The sequence below is a fragment of the Zootoca vivipara genome, chromosome 14 (genome assembly GCF_965207765.1).
Source record: "Zootoca vivipara chromosome 14, rZooViv2.hap1.1, whole genome shotgun sequence".
Classification (NCBI taxonomy): Eukaryota; Metazoa; Chordata; class Lepidosauria; order Squamata; family Lacertidae; genus Zootoca; species Zootoca vivipara.
This window is the reverse complement of record NC_142597.1, coordinates 3,239,697-3,254,063: the sequence shown is the minus strand read 5'-3', so window position 1 is coordinate 3,254,063 and position 14,367 is coordinate 3,239,697. Positions and strand designations below refer to the sequence as shown.

At 44.0% G+C, this 14,367-nt stretch overlaps 1 protein-coding gene across 5 annotated transcripts in view; it reads left to right on the top strand.

Moving 5' to 3' along the window:
* BIN3 (bridging integrator 3) overlaps positions 1-13,952 on the top strand; it is a 117,790-nt gene extending 103,838 nt beyond the window's left edge. For all 5 annotated transcript variants that reach the window (XM_035139693.3, XM_035139691.3, XM_088657817.1 and 2 more), the window contains one exon: positions 12,982-13,952. In XM_035139693.3, the coding sequence (XP_034995584.1) occupies positions 12,982-13,128 (147 nt within the window). In that variant the 3' untranslated portion in view covers positions 13,129-13,952. The remainder of the gene's footprint in view (positions 1-12,981) is intronic.
* Positions 13,953-14,367: the final 415 nt, after the last annotated feature.

Genomic DNA, 14,367 nt, shown 5'->3' with positions numbered 1-14,367 from the left:
ATTTTGGAACATGGAATATATGGACTTTGTCAGATAACACAGACAGTGGGCGTCCTGAACGCAGAACTGCCATCATTGCAAGAGCTGCGACGTTTTAACATCGATATTGCAGCGCTTCAAGAGACTCGAAGAGCAGGTGAGGGACAACTGAAGGAAGAAAAAGGAGGCTACACATTCTTCTGGAAAAGTCTATCTGAACAAGATCATTGAATACATGGGGTAGGCTTCACTATCAAAAACAACCTTGTGAAGCTCCTGTCAGAAGTCCCTACCGGCATTAATGAGCATCTCTTAACCCTTCGAATAAAGCTCTCCAAAAACCAACAGGCTTATGCACCAACACTGGATGCCGATGAAGACATTAAAGAAAAATTTTACTCTCAGCTGGATACTGTCCTATCAGAGACACCTAAGGAGGATAAAATTATCCTCCTGGGTGATTTTAATGCAAGAGTTGGGCGAGATTTCGATCTGTGGCCTCGGACTATTGGGAAAGGAGTTGGCAACAGCAACCAGAACAGAATCTTACTTTTGACAATATGTGCAGCACACAACCTTGTTATTACCAACACACTCTTTCAACAGAAAAATAAATTTAAAACTTCATGGAGGCATCCTTGGTCAACCCACTGGCACCTCTTAGACTATGTTATTGTCCATGCGAAAGATCGCCATGATGTGCTCCTTACCAGAGCTATGACGACTGATGACTGCTGGACAGATCACCGACTAATACGCTCCATGATGGCTTTCAAGATTATACCTCATCGCAGGCTTCAAGGAAGGAAACCAAGACGCAAAATGAACACTCCAGCCCTTCAATATCCCATTAAGCAGGACGATCACTTCTCCTACCTAGGCAGTTACCTTTCCACAAGGGCCAACATTGATGCTGAAATCCAGCATCGCCTGAGCTCTGCGAGTGCAGCTTTCTCCTGATTGAAGTGCAGAGTGTTTGAGGACCGGGACATTCACAGGGAAACCAAAATGCTTGTTTACAAAGCTATTGTACTACCAACCTTACTATATGCTTGTAAAACATGGACCACTTATAAACACCATCTCCAACTCCTCAAAAGATTCCATCAACGGTGTCTCCAATTTTTTTTACACATTACTTGGGAAGACAGGCGAACTAATATCAGTGTCCTGGAAGAAGCAAAGATCACCAGTGTTGAAGCAATGATTCTTCAACATCAACTTCATTGGACTGGTCATGTTGTGCGGATGCCTGATGATCATCTTCCAAAGCAACTACTCTATTCCAAACTTTAAAATGGAAAGCGTAATGCTGGTGGTCAACAAAAGAGGTTTAAAGACTGTCTCAAGGCAAATCTTTAAAAATGTAGTATAAACACTGACAACTGGGAAACACTGGCCTGCGAGCGCTCCAGTTGGAGAACAGCCTTTACCAAAGGTGTCATGGGCTTTGAAGAAACTTGATCTCAGGACGCAAGGGAGAAATGTGCTAAGAGGAAAGCATGCTTGGCAAATCCACACCGTGATCAACTCCCACCCGGAAACCAATGTCCCCACTGTGGAAGGACGTGTGGATCCAGAATTGGCCTCCACAGTCACTTACGTTGTTAAAACCGTGTTTATGGAAGACAATCTTACTCGGCTACGAGTGATCGCCAATGAAGAGAAGAGAGCAGAGCTTTCAAAACATGCATCGTATTATGACACAGTGATTCAGTTTTACTAGCAAACTGAAAGTTAAACTAACCCCTTTCCAGCCCTGCAGGTGATAGTGATTGGGGATTTGAATGCTAATGTTTCCCTCTTGATTGCCAATGCAATCCTATGCATGTCTACATAGAAGTAAGCCCCACTGTGTTCAAAGAGACTTCTTCTCATGTAAGTGCATGTAGGGTTGCAGCCTAAAAGGGGTTATGAGTTTGTCATCAGATTCTCTTCGTTGTGCCTGTGCAGATTTCTGGGCCGTTTGTGTACAAGGCACAAGCTGAAAGGAGAAGCAGCTTCTCTAAAGAAAGTTAGCTGAGCCAGATTTTAGATTTAGACCTCTGAAGAGTCCTAACTCAGGGCTGTAATCAATAGACCACATTGCCTTGTTGGGGTCTGCTTAAATAAAGAACTGTGTGCATGACCTCTGTTTCCTAGCCTGTAGCCGGAACCCACCCGTCAGATCATCCCTTGGCCTTTAAGGTCAGAGCAGGAATGAACTCAGGCTGAAAGCATGCAAGTTGTAAATGGACTAAGCGCCACCCCCAGATCGCTCTTTCATCCAGCTGGTCTTCTTTTCAGGATCTCTCCCTTTCCACCCATGCCTCATTAAGTTTATTTGATTTTCTATGGTGTTGTATTACTCAGTGGAATATCTATTTCTGTTCTCTTCATGTACCTTTTTGAGAGTCAAAATATCTTGCTGTGCTGCAGCCCTTGTGGAAGAGGCTTGTGTGTGGCTGACAGATGTTTTCATTTTCTGAATGAAACCAGAAGCGATGGATGCTTTTAATGTCATCCGTTATCACTAGTTTAGGCCAGGGGGTTTCCCTGCCTGTTCGATTGGCGCTTTTGTCAATGTTTCCGCTCTTGGAGGCTAATGGCCCTGAAACATCAACAACTTTTGGTGGGTGCTCCTCCTTAAAAATGGTCAGCAAGTTCTGGCACCTCTTCTTCTAGAAAAAAAGCCCTGAAGAAAACTATTTTTCTCATTGTGAGCAGAAGTACCGGTATATGTGTGTGAGAGAAAAAGATGAACAGACTGAGAATAGGACCCTGTTCTTTCAGGGAGCTGTTCAAGTGTACAGATTTTTAAAAGAGAGTCCTTCCTAGTGTTCTGATAATAAGACTCAAAGCACATTATTAGACCATCAGACTAACAAACAGCAATTCAACAGGTGAAGGTTTTTCCCTGGCTACTTACCTCCATACCAGGAACAGCTTCACCTCTTTCGGTTTTTTGAATGTCAGCTTGCTGCTGAATTCAGGTAGGTAGACGTGTTGGTCTGATGCAGTTGAAATATATATAAAAATAAAAAAAATGTCCAGTGGCACCTTAGAGACCAACTAAGTTTGTTCTTGGTATAAGCTTCCATGTGCATATCTGAAGAAGCGTGCATGCACACGAAAGCTTATACCAAGAACAAACTTATTTGGTCTCTAAGGTGCTACTGGACAATTTTATAAAAAATTATTTAGCTTGCTGCTAAAAAAATTGAATCAGAACCAGTTTTAAAAGGGAAATAAATAAGGGCAGTTCTTTATGTAAGTTTTTGTCATATTTTAACTACAGCTGTAGAGGGTTCCTTGGCCCTTTTCTGAGTTCAGTGTAGTGTAGCATTGAAGAGCATTAACAGGAAGTCTGTCAGAAATGGCAGCAGGACCAGGAAGCCGCTTGTCTTCCCTTAGCCCTGCTCTCCCCCTACCTCTACTGGCCTACCTTAAGAGAGCTGGTGAAGGGGTGGTTGAGATAACATAAGAATGCATTCTGAGCACTTAGAAAAGGTACTAGACAAAGTATAGTTTAATTTATGGCTAGCAGGATCAACAGAGGAGAGACGGTAGCTCTGGGGTAGAGCATCTGCTTTCCATGCTCTACCGTGGGTAGGGCAGGAACTGTCCCCTGCCTGGAACTCTGAAAGCCACTGCCAAGCTGTGTAGACAATAGACCGGTGCTGTAACCGGTGCTGTAAGGCCACTTCCTGTGTTCCCATGCACATCTGAACCCCTTTATGTCTTGGATACAACAGCCAAGCAAACAGAAGTGGGAGCTGATGAGTAACAGGCTCATTATTGTCCAGGGAAGCCTACCCAGGGGGTCCCTCCCATGCCACCCCCCCCATTTCTGTTTTATTTATTAGCAACATAGACGTGAGCAACCCAAGAGTGTTGAGGTCGGAGGCTCCTCTCTTCAGTGGTGTGGTCTCGATTTTGTTTTCCATACATGGTTCTGTGATTATTTATCATTATTGCACAACAGCTTTACTGGCTCATCTGTTCCCAGGAATTGTTCCAGGTCCCAAGAATTGTGGAAAGTAACTTAGGAGTTTTGAGGCTGACTGCCTTTTCATGCGGCACTCCCAGCTGGCAAGAGAAAACTGTGTAAACTCCCTTCTCACAGCAGCTGCAGTTGCACATGTATGGATTGAATTGTGTAGTAAGCAAAGCGATGAGTCTTCCTGTGTTACTCTTCTCTCAATTCCTTCCCACTTCATGTTGCGTAAATGCCTGATGTGGTGAAGATTGTATTTATAGCAGAAATCCCACCTCAGAGGTAACAGAGCCCTGAAAGAAAACTACAAGGAGTGTTTGACATGCCAAGGAACATTTTGCGCCAAGGCAGTGAGTCTGAGAGAACCTCCAGCCACAAAGATGAGATAAGAAGTTTTTTTATTCCATTTCAGGAGCCAGTGTGGTCTAGTGATGAGAATGTTAGACTAGGACCAGAGATCTCGGTTCAGATCCCCTCAGCCATCAAACAGACACTCTCTCAGCTTAACTTACAAGTTTGTTATGAAGAGAAAATGGGGTGCAAAGAACCTTCTTTGTCACCTTGAGCTCCTTATTATAAATTATGAATCTAATAATTACACACAACAGTCACTTGTTTTCTCCAAACCATTAACTGTGTTAAGAAAGTGTGACGTGATTGTAGTTGGCTTATTCTCCAAAACATCCTTAAGTTTAACTGCAGTTAGTCTAGGTTCAGAAGTGAGAAAAGACCAGATACAAAGGCACCAGGTCAGAGGAGGAGGAGGGGAAAGACACCCCCCTCCCAACACTGCTTCACTCTTAGTTAGAGAGGGGAGAGATACCAGTTCATGTGTCACAGCTTTGCAAAGGATTGAGGGGAAACCCGCTTGCTCTTGGGTCACCCACCCTGCCTGATGCCAAGGGCTGATCCAGCATTCCCCCCCCCTTTCTCTGGTGAGTATTGAGGGCAATGCTCTCATGCTAAATACTTCTGCCCACCCACAAACTTTTCCCCAGCCATAGGCTTTGAAGTTCCCACACAAAGATGAAAGAGGGAGAGTTTGTGCTCGCTTGTTGATGAAGGCTTGCGAAGAACATTTTCTTCTCTTCTTATCAGTTTCTGGTTTTAAATAATTTGTCCATGTTTAAGACGTCTGTTGTTGGAAGGGTTGCGTGAGTACATGCACATGTTGCATGTATACACGTGTGTACCCAGCAGGTGCATCAGGTCAGTTTTCAGTAGCTCTAGCTAGGGAATCATTTCTGAGTGACTACAATTAGTGTACAATTAGGGATGCGGGTGGCACTGTGGTCTAAACCACAGAGCCTAGGGCATGCCAATCAGAAGGTCAGCGGTTTGAATCCCTGCAACGGGGTGAGCTCCTGTTGCTCTATCCCAGCTCCTGCCCACCTAGCAGTTCGAAAGCACGTCAAAGTGCAAGTAGATAAATAGGTACCACTCTGGCGGGAAGGTAAACAGTGTTTCCGTGCACTCCTCTGGTTCGCCAGAAGTGGCTTAGTCATGCTGGCCACATGATCCAGAAGCTGTCTGGGGACAAACGCCGGCTCCCTTGACCTATAGAGAGAGATGGGCGCGCAACCCCAGTCATCCGCGACTGGACCTAATGGTCAGGGGTCCCTTTACCTTTTACCTTACAATTAGTGTGGGCAAAAGAAGCATCTTTCTTATCTACGCAGTACTAGCATACTGCCTTGTCCTCATGGATAGAAGAGGAGAGGAAGCTTTCCACTAACATAGAACAACTCACCAAGAACAAAGATGCCAAATAATCCTATGTAACTTGAAATGTGGGGTGTTTCAGCTGTTTCAATTTGTATGACATTTTATTTGAATACTAGTACCCTTAGAAAGTATAGGGACCCAGGTGGCGCTGTGGTTAAACCACTGAGCCTAGGGCTTGCTGATCAGAAGGTCGGCGGTTCGAATCCCTGTGACGGGGTGAGCTCCCGTTGCTCGGTCCCAGCTCCTGCCAACCTAGCAGTTCGAAAGCATGTCAAAGTACAAGGGTAGATAAATAGGTACCGCTCCAGCAGGAAGGTAAACGGCGTTTCCATGTGCTGCTCTGGTTTGCCAGAAGCGGCTTTGTCATGCTGGCCACATGACCTGGAAGCTATACGCCGGCTCCCTTGGCCAATAATGCGAGATGAGGGCGCAACCCCAGAGTCTGTCACGACTGGACCTAATGGTCAGGGGGCCCTTTACCTTTAGAAAGTAGTAAATGAGTATTTTGGAGATATACTAGGAATATGTAGCATGTACTTTTTAAAGTCTCCATCTCAGGTCAAATATTTGGCTAAACCTGCATACCATGTTTATAGTTGAGCAGGAAGCCTGATTTCAAGATGCAGAGGTCATAGGTGTTTGTGCGCATTTCAGGCCTTTGAGGTCTTCTTGTGTTTTGTGAGTAGAATATTTCATCCAGGGATTTCTGTTGCAATACTGGAGGTTTCATTGTAAATTCCTAGGCAGAGGACTAGTCATATATTTTATTGAAAAGCATAATGACACCTAGTCATTTTATTTAAGTATATTTATATTTATTTCCTCACCGATATAATTTGGGAAATATGTTTGAAAAAATGCAGATAGTTTTGTGAAAATCCCCAGAGCGTAGGGGGCACATTTTCTCTGTCCTGAATAACTCTGCCACTTCCTCTTGTCCTCTAGTTTATTTCTATTTTTTACTATTTTTCTTCCCACAGGCATTGCTCATTGTAAATTAAAAGTTCGAGATTCCAAATTCTGTAAAAGCTCAAACAATGAGTTCTGAATGGAAGCAAGCAAATTCAGACGAGATCTGCAAAATATTCAAATTTGCATAATTTATTCTGAGTAAAATCTGTGGTGTATATAATTAGCACATTTGTGGCCTTTATTGCTAAGTGCAAGCTTTGCTTTGATATCCAGACCCCCATAATTTTACATATTTTCTAAACGCTTGCTGTTTTAAAGATTTAAATTTTGTTCAAAATAAACACAATTAGAAAAAAAGCATAACATTTTCATGATTTGGTATTAATCAGCACACTTTGGTTTTATTAATATAGTGTTTTATTTACATAGAAGTGTTTTGGGGGGTGGGGGGAAGGTTGGCCCAGAATTCATACTGACTTCATACACAAAATTCAGGAATTTCCAAAGTTGCAGAATACCTCCCCTGACCAAAAGCAACTCTTTAACTATTGGACTTCAGTGGGAGATCTAGTTGCAAATGAGCCTTATCCAGGATCATGGGATTCCCATAGTGGATTTGAAGAACACTGGCTGAGTGTGGGTGTGTTTGGCTGTTTTGTTTCTTTTTAAAATCTTGGTGGAGGTTTGAAGTTTTCATACCGGTAATTCTGTCCCTTCGTAAGTCATTAGCAAATGCATAATATATGGAGTCTGGTGCCCTCAAGTGGATTTACTTGTTCAATGCTGCTAATCATGACAGTTCCCTCCCCCTTGAGGAAGTGACTACACTGTTTTGGGGGTAGTTACGTGGGTGGCGCTGTGGGTTAAACCACTGAGCCTAGGGCTTGCTGATCAGAAGGTTGGCGGTTCAAATCTCCGCAACGGGGTCAGCTCCCGTTGCCCGGTCCCTGCTCCTGCCAACCTAGCAGTTGGAAAGCACGTCAAAGTGCAAGTAGATAAATAGGTACCGCTACAGCGGGAAGGTAAACGGCGTTTCCGTGTGCTGCTCTGGTTCACCAGAAGCGGCTTAGCCACATGACCTGGAAGCTGTATGCTGGCTCCCTCGGCCAATAACGCGAGATGAGCGCCGCAACCCCAGAGTCGTCCATGACTGGACCTAACGGTCAGGGGTCCCTTTACCTTACTGCTGTGAAATTCTTTCTGTCATAACTGCAAAACTATCCGGGGTTTGAGGTTCAAAGTTAGAGGGAGCTACCATTTCCCTTTGCTTTCTACTTGCTTAGTGGTTAAAAAGCTGGCCAACTTCTAGACTGTGTAGAGTTCTGCCACTGTGGTAAGAGGAGTCTGCTGCACATAGTATCCTTGTGCTCATTAAGAGGAATCTGTAGCAAATGGGCACAAATAAGGTTTCTGAGGAAGAACAATGGCTCATTTGTATGAAGTTTTTAATAAGAAAAATCAAATACCCACCTCCAAACAAGAATTGTAGTTCATGGAACTTGCGGTTTTTAAAGGAGCAATGTCCAAAAATTATTCTTTTAAGTGCTCTGTTTATCAGATTTTTTTATACTGGCCTTCAGCAAATAACAGGCTGATCTACAAAAGTTAAAATACAGTAGAAGTACAAACCAGAAGGGTGAAAGCAGTAGTAAAAATCCCAGGAGAAAATGTCCTTTAGATGGTAAAAAGTCCAGGAAGATGAGTCTCTTCACCTGGTGCCAAAAATGCATCAGAGTAGGAATCCATTGAGCTTCCCTGGGATGGGAATGAAGTTTCCATGGACTGGGGGCCACTACAGAAAAGGCCTGCTCCATTTTCTTCCTGCCTCCTCTCCAATACACACTTCATTTCAATTAATAGCTCTACTGGGAAATGTTCCAGTACAAGCCTCATTGAAATGACTTGCCTCTCATTTTGCCATCTTTATAATGGCCTCCAAAATCTGCTGGCAGAGGTAGCAACCTTATGTTGCATCATGAGACGGCTACACCTGGGTTCCATGCTCAGTCAGCAAAGTTGGTGTTTGGGCCTCCCTCAAGCCAGTGTTCTGTTGCTGTCGGATTCCCAGGCCCATTCTCTGCCTCTGCCAATTCAGTTGTTCCTCATCCACTGAAGGCAGGCTTGAGACCACACATATTCCCAAAATGCACCATTACCTCAAAGTTTAAGAATGCCTGCCCTGGGACTTTGCATTTGCCCTTCTGAGAGAGAAGGGGCATCTGTTGGCTCTCCTGGTCAGGGAAGGGTGGCTTCACACTGCCCCCACAGCCATGCTTCTGCAGAGCGGGGGCACCTCTCTGTGGAGCCTGACAGAGGTACAGGCTGTTCAGTGGCCTGAAAAAGCATCCAGTGTCCCACAGGGACCATAGAATGAGGTTGCATTAGAACCACTTCCCCTCTAACCTCTCTAATACTTTTCTTCAAGTTCTAGCTGCTACAGATTTGTTCATGCAGATGACTGCAGCATCATAGGCAGGTCACTCTGTGAATTTTAGCCCATGGTGGCTTTGCACAAGTGGAAAGCACTTACTCTTGCACAAGTTGGGATAACCTACTTTTCACAGACCAAACAAAGAGTGTGAAAGGTTTTGTGTACCTTTGCACTCATTGTTAGCTGTTTGCTTCCTTGGGGCAGTGTCCTCCCTTGTGCAAGGGCCCAGGGACAATGTGTCAAGTAACTTTTGTTGCGTAGAGTGGGAGAGCCAGGTGGGGATGCAGGTGATTTTCAGGTATCTTGTGGTGTGGTGCTTCTTTGCATGCATATAAATGACTCAGGGAGAGATGGGGTTCTCATTTCTTATGCTGCTCCCCGTTACAAGGAGACAGATGGTGCTTACAGTTTGTGGTTTACTAAGGCTTATAGTTACTAGTCATACTAGTCATGTGTTGGGAGAGGAATGCTCCTAGGCATCTGCGCATGTAGAGACTACATGCTGTGTGCACCCACCCAATTAAGTGCATTATCACAAAGGCCATGGCTCAGACAATAGGCTGCTTATGTCCTGTTCAGCAGAGGGGTAGGGAAAGACTGGCTCTTGGGCTCTTGAAGAGGTGAGGGAAAGGGGCACTGATGTTTAATATGGTACAAGTAGTGTTTCCTGGAGCCAAGTAGTTTAATGCCACAGCATGTGATTAGCCCACTCAGCCCCTAGTGCTTTGGCTCTTCCTATTTTGGTTGTTCTGCTCTTGCCAATTTCACTTCATTAGTCATTGTGTAAACCAGCAGTCCTGCTGAATCACCAGAAAGCGCAGTTCTGTTACCTGGTGATCAGAAGGGAGAGCAGTGCTATAGCGCAGGGCTTCTGTCTCCTGGTGGTGCCCCCACTCCAGCTGCTAATAGATTAGGCTGAGGAACAGGGGTGGGGCCTTTGAGATTTAGGTGTTCCCAAGGAGTAGCAGCCACCTCCCCCTCAAAATAAAAAGCCGATTCACTGTGATGGTGAGGGGAAGAGGCTGTCTCTATGGAGATGGTGTATATATCTGTACCCAAAACATTTGCTCTTACACTGATGAGAGCCATGTGGTTAGGCACAGCAGCAGCTTAGCAGAGAAACCAGTCTCATCATTCCTGCCTCACGTTGTAGCTGGACAGGCTTCTTGGGTTAGTGCCACTGCTGCTTTTATTCTACCACAAGACCTCCTTGGTTGGAGACAGGGGAAGTTATTGGTTGGGATCCTTTGCAGAGCAACATTCTCAAAACCCATATGCAGGCTTTTAGGATACTGAAAGGTTTGCTAACAAGCCAGATACATATTTTACTATTTGCACCACATTCATCTGCCTTAGAATTCTACCGACCAGTGTTGTGGTCAGCCTTACCACAAGACCCCACTCCGCCCATGACCATAGAATTTTAATAATGAATTTAAGTATGACGTTCCTGGTTCTGCTCTTCTTATTACCAACACTTACTGCTCTTCCCTATCCAACTTCGAACTGAAAAGGTAAGAGCAGAATTACTTCGCATTTTTCTTCCTTCTCATATGGCTACAGCATTTATTTTTCATGGGACTCAAAGTGGGGTTGCTGAGGGTCTCAGTTGGCCTCCCATCAAGGCACAGACCAGACACTGACTTCAGACCATGGCAGTGGCAAAAGCCCTAGCCCAAGACTCCCTGCAAAAAGGGCTGCTTAGTGATTTGAGGAAAGTTACTAGTCCAAGGGATTTAGTGAGCACAGGCATAAAAGGAGGCAAAACTCTTCTGCTAGCAAAGCTGGGATTTAAAACAAGGTTCCTACGGTAGTTGTGGTTATGTGGTGTCTGGAGGGGCGCCTTGGCAGGCGTCATCTTGTAAAAATGAACACTTGAGCCACATTATTTGTCAGATATTGAGTTGATAAAATGATCCCCCCCCCTTTAAAAAGCTCCTCCATGGAAACTTCCAGATGGGAACAACCATGCAGTGTGCTGCCTGTATCGCTGCATAATTATTGCAGGGCACAGGGAGCAGCGATGGAAAAGCTGGGATTCTGATTTTCTTTGCAAAGCTTACTCCATCAGCTTCTGTTGCTATGGTGATAATGCATAAAAGGGGCAGTAGCAGGAACAGCAGGCAGTGTTGTCTAGTGGGCTCGGCAGAAGACAAATGGTTGTCTAGTGGGCTCAGCAGAAGACAGGGGTGTAGATCTCTGCGCTGATCTTGAAGGGAAGGCACCTGACCCCTTGGGGACCTGTCTAGGACACATGGATAAGAATAGCCACTTTGCGGAGGTGTTTGGAAGATTAGCTGGCATCTGTGAAAATCCTGCCCATGCTTGGCTGCCAAGGAAAGGGTTAAGCTGGGCCTACTGGTGTGTCTCCAGTTTGGTGTATGTAACCTTACAGGAGGAGAGCAGGAAACACCATTCTTCCCCCAACTGCTAGAAAGGTCAGAGTTCATGACTCACTCCTGCTCTCTCCTCTGCAAGGCTCCAGGCGGCTGTGTAGGAAGAGGGGTTTGTCACTGCCTAATCACAACTGAGAAAACGGATCCCCTTCAGAGGTGGAGATAAAAAGCATGGCCAGCAGGATCAAGCAGAACAAGACTAAACGTTTTTCTAGCTTTTTATATATACAGTAATGCATTCTTACGACTTGTGTCCCAGATAGTTTTATCACAGCTGCTTTGAAACTTGCAAACCATGTCTCCGCATCTTGTTTCTCCATCATTCCAGCTGAGTTGTACCTAGAGATACTGGGCTATGATGCTTTCTCTCACTTTCTTATGTGCGTACTCCTCCATATCTAAAGGAATCACACCTATTTTTAAAATAATCATATTGATTGCTTAATTGATAATCTGTATAAATTTGCATGAGGAAAACATATTTCTAAGGCAAACTTACTTCCTGTGGTGTAAGAGATGCATATGTCACCTTAAAAGCAGTTTTCTGTTATTCAGTTTAAGAGACATTTCCCCCTCTTCTCACACACAAAACAGAGTGTTTCTGGTTTTTAAGATGGTGCTTGCCATCTGCAGTATTTATGAAGTAGTTGCATATCAAATAAAAGTACCCTATGTGGGTTTTTTTTATTTAAAAAAATTACTCACTGGTTAAGGCACCTTTTTAGTTCAGAATATTTTAAAACAGTGTAACAAATTGACTAGCGGTCCCAAACCTGCTACTGTAGTTAAAACAATTTGGCCAGCTGTTGATTTGTTCCTTGGCCATCGTTGCAATGACACCAACATTTTAAGCATACAGTGCTGTTTATTGTAACCCTCCCTTGCCAAAAACATGAGGATGAGAGACTACTTAACCTTGTTTAAAAGCCCATGCTCCAACATGCCTTTTTAAAAATCTGAGTGATTTCTCAAATAGCACTGAAGGTTTGTAACCAGAGCTGAAATGTTTACAGCCATACTCTATTCATATTTACTCAAAAGGAAATGCCACCATGTGAATTGCAAGCTTGGTTACTTAATTTAACCAATAATTAACTGACTAAAACTATGCTCCTGTGAGGTTTTTTAAAATAAATAAATAAAAAGATTTATAAAAGTACATATAGCAAGTGCTATTTCAAATGGCATGCCCTTCAGTGTGGGGGGGGGGGTTGCCTGTAAGATACTCTGCACAAAGCCTTTAATTTTGGCTTTTTACATGCAAATTTATACAGATTTAATCACTCAACTAAAAATCATGCAGTCAATCACTCAATCATATTTTTTTTAACCAGGTGACAGCCCTTGCAGTAACCAGCAGACAACCACACAACATTGCTGGCTCAGAAACTGGCATTTTAAAAATAGTTCAGTCACTGCAAGTACTAAAGTACTTCATCTGTATTTTCTTGGGAATGCTGAGGATGTGTGGTGGTTATAGATCACAGGAAAAGCCTGTTTAGATATTCATCTGTTGAGGAGATCTGCTTCTAATGGCACTCTTCCCTCTCCACCCCCTCCAGGTTGTGTACTACACGGAAATGTACAAAATCTTTGGTGACTTGACAGAACAGATTGATGAGCCTGGCCTGACAGATGAGCAGAGGCAGAAGGAGAACGAAGCCAAACTGAATGAACTGAGGGCCCTTTCCATTGTGGCTGATGACTGACCTCCAACTCGGATGCTCCAGGCTCATCACTGCTGCTGCTGCTGCTGCTGCTTCCACGCAGGGAAAATGGAGATTACTTCTTGCTCCTCCTTCTCTAAAAACTTTGTCTTCTCTGGATTTTAACCCATTGTATATATGCTTGTCCAGATTGACATGGCATATGCAGCTCTTGTGGGTTCCCTGCTGACTCTGCTTGATCCTGGGCAATAACCAATCATTGCCTTAAGACACTACTGTCAATTGCAAGCTTTTTCACTTGTTGGCTTTCTTTCACAGCATATTCAAAAATGTGTTTTTGCCTGGGTGCTTGTTGTCGTAGTTATGCGAGACCCTGAATCGCCATAGTTTACCAGATTTAACATAGGATTGCACCTCTGTGCCCTTATCACAACTGAGCCTTTTCCTAGCAGTGGCATTGTTGAGTTTGTATGCCTTTGTGCAGTAGAATACTGTCAAAACAAATTTTTATACTGAGTTGCAGTATTTTTCTGAGCCCAGAGGAAGACAGCCAGCATTTATAATGGTGGTCTCAATGCAGCTACTTTTTCAGCACCAAAAATGTGCTGAAAAAGCCGCCCTCAGCTTATATGCGAGTTAGGCGGGTGGCGGTGGAGAAAGGCACAGGACCGGGGGTTCGGAGAAGATTAAGCTAATGAGAGAATACCACAAGTGTTGCGCCATTTTCTTAGGGGAAGCTGCTATGGAAGAGATGTTCCCTTCCTTGATTTTCTCCCCACTTTACAACAAGGACAGCATCTGTGCTGCTCAATATTTCCCACTCTTTTACAATTAAATAAAATGTATGGTGGTAGGTTACTCTTAAATGCTTCTGTTACCAGTGATTCTAATTTTATTTTTGAAAAAGAAAACCTGTCCTTGGCTATTTATCCATCTTCTTTCTCTGTGCAACCGCTGACACACACACTGCTGCCCTCTACTGCTTGAAAAGGCCAGTCTAAAGCAGCAGGCACCTGTTGCATGAGAACAGAGTTGAATACATGAGGCAGCAGCTAGAATGAGCTGCTAAGGGAACAGAGGAGCCGAGATGAGTTTTGATGAGGCTGTTTAAGAGGAGGCAACTATGAGATGTCTATATTTTATGAACTATGTAGATTATTTTAAAAACTCAGTACTCCTTCCCTCTCCGTAACTGTTTAGCATACTGATTATAGCATAATGCCAACAACTTTAAAACCCAACAAACCAGTCTTAAATGCCATTGTGAAATTAGGCTGAGGA